An 8,555-nucleotide genomic window follows, 5' to 3' on the forward strand; every position below is an offset into this window, starting at 1 on the left:
TTAATCATACCATAAATTAAAACTGTCGACGTCATTTTAATTATCGGCATTATCGTCTCTTCCGGCCTTTTTCTCTTTCTGTTAATGACACTGAATGAAAAAGGGCTCTGCTCCAGTGCTCTCCACTGACTCCTCCCTTCCTCATTTCCTTAGTGTAAAGCCCAGCGCACAGGACACGATCTTAGAGCTGTCAGCCGATCACACATTAGCCGACAAAAATCCTAGGTATAACGGTTCGATCGGGTTCGGTCCTGCCATGTGGTGTCCAACAATGGGCACAAAATAATGGCTGCAAGTCCAGTGAACTAATTTTAAAACCGGGCATTAATCAATGCTTTACTACAATCTACCTGCAATGCATGTGGCTAGTGTCAGTCCTGCCTGAATGAAAATCATTATAACCTATTTACGTCACGTTAACGAAGAATAGCTGAAAAGTTACCGGGTTTATCAACTGCAGTAGCAATTTCGCTCCAACTCCTCCTCTTGTCATTTCTATATCCTTTGCATGTTGAATAAACATTAATGTTGTTTCCACATATCATCTCCAATGTCCGCTGGACTTCGGGTTGCTCTGTGTCAGCTGTTTGGGATTCCCCTCCTTAATTTCCCCTCAGAAAGCAAGGAGGAGAATCCTCGCTTTCTGATTGGCTACCTGTCACATTCAACAGGCTGCGTTAACGATCCCAGTGGGGAAAAAACCCCTGATTTAGATCTGAGCAGCAAGGACGATCTACCATAACACACCACACAATCTTAGAAAGACCAACGTTTTAAGATCATGTAGTGTGAACTATTGCATCAGGTAGTCGATGTGCCCATCTTCTCTATTTAAATCTAATTATTACTGAAGGGCAACATAATATACAGACTTCATAATCTGCACTCTTTTGGTTGAATGCAGTATTTATTTCCACTTTGGCTTTATGTTTAGTTTCTTTTCAAGTACATTTTTTGTTAATGGAGACTGAGAATCCATTTTATTTTTGGTTGTTTTGTTTATTTTGTTTATCAGCTCAAGTGTTAAGTGTTCTTTTGAAAATAAAGTGTATCTATCTTTGGCAGGAAATCGCATGCATTATTACGTCATTTCCATTAAATCAGTGTAAAAAGGTCTTCAAACAATATTATCGTTTATCGCAATAATTTTTGAGACAATTAATCGTTGAGCAAAATTTGTTATCGTGACAGGCCTATGTGACACAATTGTTTCATTTCAAGAAATTAAGTCTAATAATTTTTTTTTAGTCAATCTTTTTTATTAAGAACGTGATAGAAACTGAACAGGTGAGGTTTAATAAGTTTTTACGTAACTGAAGACTGAAGAAAACATTAAATATATTGTGGATAATGTACAACAACATCTTTCCCACTAACATGATTTGACTAATTCTACTGCTCTATTACACATCTATACATACATGTCTTTTCTACAAAGATCCAAACAAAAACTATTTAATGCACAATTTCCTCATAATACCACTATGTGCTGTTTGGCTCAATCTTTGACATAGTAAAAGAACTTAAGACTGCTTTGCAGTTTGAAGCTGAATTATTTTGGGATTTGTTTTTGAATCTTGCTAAGGTCTTAATGATAATATAAAAATGTTCTGCCTTGCAAAGTTCATATGAACTTAATTCCCTCCTGTAAGACTGCCTAGCTGGTGGTAAGATTTACTTGTGCTTGCTCTGGACACCCCGAAGGAAGTCCTCAAAGCGTGGGATAGCATATTGGTGGACAACAGCTTCCTTTGCACCATTTTCTTCATCAGCTATTGGCTCATCGGCAGAGGCGGCGGGTTCGGCACGGCGCAATCTGCAGTTGTAGTCATACTCGGGGTCGCAGTCAGGATCCGGAAGAATAATGCCGTCCTTTCCAGGCTTTGGGGCCTCGATGCCGCCAGGTGGAGCAAACTTTGCACAATTAGGATCGTAAGGGTGGCAGACGGGTTCATCAGGAGCCTCAGAGCCAGACTTGACTGGGCTGCAGTCCTTGTCATAGTGCACATAGCAGTCGTAGTCTTCCTTGGTCTTGCCACGGACTCCAAGCTGGTAGCGGACCTGGTTGATTGTTTGGTTTGTGTGTGTGTTTCAAAACAAATGCAAAGCAGATTTATGACTAAAAGAAATTAAAGCATTATTCAACACCCATTTCATTTTACTACATATTTTAATAAGTCATATGTTAGCATGACCATAGAGAACTAGTCAAAAAGAAGTAATTCAAACCTAAGAAGAGGACTTTGGGTTCAGACCTGGTGCTCGGGGAGCTGCAGAGGGGGCCTGCGCAGGGCGGCAGCAGCTGCCAGTATGCAGTACGGGTTGGTTCGTGGGTCACAAGTCAGAGGAGCCACAGGAAGTGCATGTTTGGGGGCGTACTCCAGGACGGGTTTGGTGAGGCTTGCAGGCCTTGTGGCGCTCAGAGGGTTGCAGCCCACATCAAAGAGAGGGTTGCAGTGCTGCTCTGTGGGTGCCTCCCCAGCTGCTAGGGGAGCAGGAGCAGCTTTACTGACACAAAGAGGATCCACTGATGGGTCACAGCTAGAGTACATCAGGTGATAGAAGCCACTGGGGGCCTTTTGCACTAAAGGGGGCTTGCAGTAAGGGTCCATGGGGTCGCAATTGAGGGCAGAATAGGATGGAGCCGGACCCAGCACAGGGCGGTACCCAAACGCTGCTCTCAGGTGATACTGCAGGCATTCTACATCTTCAGGTTGGCAAATCCTGAGCAGCTCAGACTGCTGCTCATGGCTCAAGAAAGGCTCCAAGACTGGACCATAATGGTAGTAACCATTGGGGCTCTTCATGGACAGCACAGGGGCGAGGATGGGAGCTGGTACCTTAGCTGGAGCCAGTTCGGGAGTTTTGGATGAAAGGGGGTAGAGGCAGTAGGGGTCAAGGTAGGGGTCGCACGTCCTGATGGGAGCAGCCTTGAAAGGGGCAGGCATGACCACTGCAGCTTTGGGCTTGCTGGTAAACTCAGCAATGCATTCTGGGTCATCGGAATCAGCACAGGTTCTGTATATTTCACTGAGGTGTTTGAGGTAGTGGTTGAAGGTGGGCCCCTCCTCGGACCTATGTTTGTTTTGCAAATAGGCCAGATACAGACGATCCAGATCCTCCACCTGAACAACAGGGGCGAAAGCAGCTAAAATTAGCATAATGATGTTTCAAACAATTTACAAGCCACTGAAATTGGATTTAAAATAATTAATACATGATCAAAAGCTTGAAAGCCAAAGGCCATTTTTTGTTGGCCTGTTTTGTATTTAAAGCAGGGTATGAGCCTGACTTAAACAACATAAATGTCGTGGACATAAAGCACTGAAAAATATCTAAATATTTAAAGAAGATAAAGGCATATGAATACTTTTATGCAACCAAGATCTGTGCAATAAATCATTCATTGTCATCTGAACTGGAAGAGGAACTTTGAGTAAAACAATCCGGTGTTCTTACTGCCTGAAATTATTTATTTAATGTAGTCAATGGGGAAAAGGCATTTTAATACAACAGTATAATGCAATCTGATGGAATGTTTTGAGGAAAAAACGAGGAGCTTCGTAATTGTGACTGGGATAAAAATGAATAAATGATTTGAAACATGCTCCACTCACCCCCTCCTGGTTGTGGCTGTCCATAAAGTATTTGTACCATCCCCAGAAGTCAGGCGTACGTTTGAACTGGGGCACAGCCACGACGGGGACATTCCTTCTGTTGCGAACCAGCTTTTTCAAGTTGGTCATGGCCTCTGCTTTCACATTATCAGATACTGCAGCTGCTGCAGAGAGAACCAACAGAGAAAATAAACTAATCTTAGCTAGGACATTGCCACAGTTTGTCCTGAAAGTAACTCAAAATCAAGACCATCTATGGGTACTTGAAGCTAAAACACCTTCGCATAATCTTGTTGAACTTGTTAAGGATATGTTTTTTGTGTGTCATTTTATAATGTTATAGTCATAATATCTTACATTAGCTGCTCATATATTTGTGTTTCCATGTAAGATACACCAAGCACAGATCGACACTAAACACAAAATCAAGTGGAAAGACTCTACGAGCAAGCTTCATTGGCCCATTATTTATACAAAACTAAGTCATAATAACTAGGTTTAAGAAATTATTGGTTACACCATGCTCAACTAAGCTAAGAATCTGTTCTTGGTCAACCCATTTGTTTCATTTCTAATGTAAATGTTTAGCTTTTATGCTGAAGATGACGTATATTCTACATCTGTACCTTATCAGACTACATCAGGTGATGAGTTTCTGTAGATTTTGTACAGAAACTTTCTTCCCACTTTAAATTTAATCCATCCTCTATCTGGTTAAACTCTTTTTAGTTAAGTTGAAATGCATAAAGAATCTTAAGAGATTTTTTATTTATTTTTTCGGTTCTGAAAGTCTCAGAAACCGGTAAATAAAACTGGAACTTGGCTTGCTCTTCTAGATCAAATTTCTGATTCATCTTTTCTGAGGCTGAAAACCATTTCTCTGACAATTTCACGTTTATACTATTATGCCAATTTTATTTCCGTGAAAACATTTTCACAAACTCAGAGCACTTGTTACATTCTACCAGTCTGGAGTATTCGGTTTTATCACACACGTCAAAGCTCTGACTCATCACTATTATATTATATTATATTCTCCCGTTGCTTGTTCTGCTTTGTCTGCGGTATTTTAATTTCTTTGCTTTCTGCTTTTGTATTTCAAAGCTAACATACATAGTACAAAAAAGTACAGGAGTTTGTTGTGTTCATTGCCAATATTTGTCTCTGTCGACACCCTAAAAGCTTGAGTTGTTGAAAAGGGAACTGAAACTTGTTTTTTGTTTTTTTTAAATCAAAAACAATTCAATCTCATAACATGTCTGAGTAAATGTAAAAACAAAAACTAGGTTTTTTAGATATGGAGATAAATGGTTGTAAGTACTTTGAGAATTAAATGTTTTTATATTTATATTGGCCCACTATTTTAAGTAATTTAATGATAATGCAGTCTTGTTGTTTCTCTTGTTTATTTTAAACATAACTTTAATTGTTGTGCTGTAAATTCTTTTGAGCATTTTGTGTTGTAAATGTCACTATTTTAAGGCCTTTTCACTTTGTTTATACCAACAGCTCAAAAGGTCAAATTGTTCCTATAGTGAAGATCAACCTTTTATGACAAGTTATTTCTTTTTTAACTAAATCTACTTGCATCAAATTCTACTCTTCAAGTAATACTGCAAAGAATCTTAAAATATATGAAACCTAAATCCAAAGTTTTCATTGCAAACACAAAAAGGACACTAGAAGTTAGAACCATCTGTTTCTACATTTTTCCAAAACCTAAAGAAAAAAAGTTTATTTTAGCTTTAAATTAAAGAGTAAGAACAGCGGATCCTCATATTAAGGAACATATTTCAGATTAGTTCATGTTAATCTCAAACAAAGACACTTTTGATTGTTGTTCATATTAAATAACAAAGACAAAGCTCACCAAATGAAAACCTAATTTGAATATAATTACCCTATATTATGGCTTCACCTATACTATGTAAATCCACTGTGAACTGCATGAGGTTCATGCATGCTGAGAAGTGAATTTAATGCTTTTTTTCTTCTGATACATTTACAAATTGAACATTTTGAAACCCTGGAGTTTTCCATGCCACGTCAGACAAATCCTCACCTTCCTCCTGCTTGTCCTGCCCCACTGGAACGGCCCCCAGAAACTCTGTAAAAACACAAACAGGAGCCACATTAGCAGCAGCAGCAACGCTCGCTAACTGGAAACAGATGTTGGGCTTTCTCTCAACATCAGGGAAAATGCTGAGCTGCTAATAAGCCGTCGGGTGAAAAGCGGCAGGTGCTGGAGCGCTGGCGCCCCGATGCAGGCAGCATCCTGCAAATTAAACACCCCTCCATCCAGCCTAAAGCACGTTGTGTCGCTTAGCTTTGAACTAAAATGGTGGTGTTTATGCCCCCGCTGGAGGCCTCCTCAAAGTTTACCTGTAAAACTACAAAGAGTTGGCCCTCACACAAACCAATTATTCATGCACTGTAAATGTAGCCAGTGGGGGGGAGTCTGGGTGTCTTCTGATCTGCCGGGGTTTTATGGAGACATTTATGGTGATAAGAAAAACAGCCAAGTCAGCTGATTATTACAATGTCCAGTTGTCTATGTGTATTTTTATCTCTAAAAGCTACCAAAAAACACCATCTTAACGAGATGTTTTACTTTCCAAAAGAAAAACATATCCTTGTCCAGACATAAATTTCTCGAATTGCCTCTCAACAGTAAAGTCACTGTAAAGCAACAAATCATGTTAAATCACACCAAGAGCAATTTATCAGTTAACTGTAGTTATTTTAAATGAGGCACAGGCGTTTTTGTGTTGCTGAAGAAACAATTTCAAACATTGACATCAATGCTCTATTGTTGGAATCAACTATTATGCTTTATAATGGACTAAGTGTATTTTTACCTGTTATGTTAAGGACATTTAGGCTGAATCCCATTTCTGAAGGTCATCACCACCCTCAGGACTCACCTTTCCTCCATCTTTCATTATTTAATTTAGTTAATCTTTAAAATATGTCACTGAGAAATGGGACACCTATGCCAAGTCATCCGTTTTTTTACTGGTTACATGCAGATTTTTATATTCAACATACTTGAATAAAAATCCTGAACCTTAAATCATAAATATCATGTAAACAATTATGAGTTCTTCATCATATGTTGTTTATTATGCTTCTAAAGCAACATGAATATAATCCTACTTACTACTGTGTCGTAAAGTAATTAAAATGTATTTGGATTTTCTTTACATCCAAAGGTAAAGAAAATAAGTTTCTTTACCTAAATAAAGAATTGTATTTTCTTTATCGCCAAATATTGACAGAAATATAAGACCGTATATTTTAGTTTCAAAATAGCAGATTTTGAGAAGAATGCTAATTTTCAAACAGTTTTTGCTACCTATCACAATGTTATATGTTCAGTAAATTACTTAGGTCTTCTTAGTTATAATTATAGCTTAGCTTTTAATTGTCTGAATCGTTTAATAACTTTCTGGTATTTTTCAAAGTTGTTGCTTTGAGGTTTTTTTCCCTCCACCTTTATGTTTTCATATTTTACCTGACAGACAAATGGTTGAAAGCTATGATAAATAATAGAAATGAGAAAAAATGGCATTTTTAACTTGTCATTTACATCTCACCTGGTAATAAGACAATTGCTAACAGGAGTACTGTGAGGATGAGTGATGGTCGTGCCATTTTCTGTTTTCTGTGCTTCCTGTAGGAACAGACAGGGAACAATACTCAGAGTTGCCACAGGATCAACATTAGGCAGTGCTATATGTAACGCATTACAATGCAACTCGACTTGGATTGATCTTCTCATTTTCTTTCTTTCCTGTGAGGAGTTTTTCATCTGCCTGCTAGGAATGGAAATCCTTGATTACACAATGCTTTCAGAACAAAGTGAAGGGTTTTATTTAACCGGCTGATGCAGAGACAATAGAGAGGATTGAGGACATGCACTAATAGAGCTTTAGAGGGATTATGGAAAATAATCAGAATATCCAATACAGCGACTGAACTCCACAATCAAACCACCAAAAGCTTGTTATGCCGTCTTCTGTTGCTGTACAGATGGCTGTTGAATTACAGCTGCTACTCTCAGTAAGATGAATAGTTTTACTGTGGCTTGTGAATCTTTTTAAAATTGTGAAAGTTGCCAGCAGCCTCTCTAAGAAAACATAGAAATAACTACTTACCTGCAAAGGTGTAGTGGATTTGGCCTCCTAGGATCACCTCGAGATCCAGCGCGTCTCTCTGGAGGGAGGGGTTGCTTCTCCAAGCTGTCTGAACCCTAAAGCTCTCTGCTCCCCCGTATGAGTCGGACAAGCAGGGAAACATTTTTAAGGAGCCTCCCTTGGTCATTAAAAGACACAAAAAGGCATGTCATAAGGCTAAAACGCGCTGCCAGGCTCTACAGGATTGGCTCCTGTGCTGACAAACATCCAATCAGCAGCAATCCTGTAATTAGGAAAGGTGAGCAGCTCGACTCTCTTCCTGGACAAGCTGAAGCTCACAGTTTTCTTCCTTACTGGGATGAAATTTGGGGTGATTTTCCAGTTAATTTGACATAATGTTTTGAGATAAGTTAAGAAGTTATTAAGTTTAAACTTGAATTGCTGTGGCAAAAAAAGCAAGAATGTATTTCAAGTATTCTTGGCATGCTCCTATAGATACATAAACAGCAATAAATACAAGAAAATATTGTTTGTGCTTGAGGTTTTATTTGAATGTAGCTGTTTTGCAGAAATTCACATCAATGAATAAAAATATTTCTTAAACAACTTCAGTCTTGCATCAGATCACTGAATAAATGAGAGACAAATATTATAACACAAGAATATCCAAGTAGTTTTTGCATCACCATGTTTGAAACTTTCAAACTTGGTGTAATGAGTCTGCAGCTGAATCACTCAATTGTTATCCTCTTCTGAGGATTTGAAAGCTATGTAATCCCTTCACAAAGATGAAAAAAAAAGT

At 38.6% G+C, this 8,555-nt stretch overlaps 1 protein-coding gene across 2 annotated transcripts; it reads right to left on the bottom strand.

Moving 5' to 3' along the window:
• Window positions 1-1,202: 1,202 nt before the first annotated feature.
• and2 (actinodin2) lies at window positions 1,203-7,915 on the bottom strand. Of its 2 annotated transcripts, none has more exons than XM_028021853.1 (6): window positions 7,775-7,915; window positions 7,214-7,290; window positions 5,680-5,724; window positions 3,618-3,778; window positions 2,256-3,125; window positions 1,203-2,061 (listed from the first exon to the last, which is right to left on the bottom strand). In XM_028021853.1, the coding sequence occupies exons 2-6, from the start codon at window positions 7,269-7,271 to the stop codon at window positions 1,675-1,677; spliced, it is 1,521 nt and encodes a 506-aa protein (XP_027877654.1). In that variant the 5' UTR covers window positions 7,272-7,290; window positions 7,775-7,915; the 3' UTR covers window positions 1,203-1,674. The 2 variants fall into 2 exon arrangements, with proteins under 2 accessions (XP_027877654.1, XP_027877653.1); XM_028021852.1 differs by having other exon boundaries at window positions 3,618-3,781.
• Window positions 7,916-8,555: the final 640 nt, after the last annotated feature.

Source organism: Xiphophorus couchianus, chromosome 6, assembly GCF_001444195.1.
Source record: "Xiphophorus couchianus chromosome 6, X_couchianus-1.0, whole genome shotgun sequence".
NCBI lineage: Eukaryota > Metazoa > Chordata > Actinopteri > Cyprinodontiformes > Poeciliidae > Xiphophorus > Xiphophorus couchianus.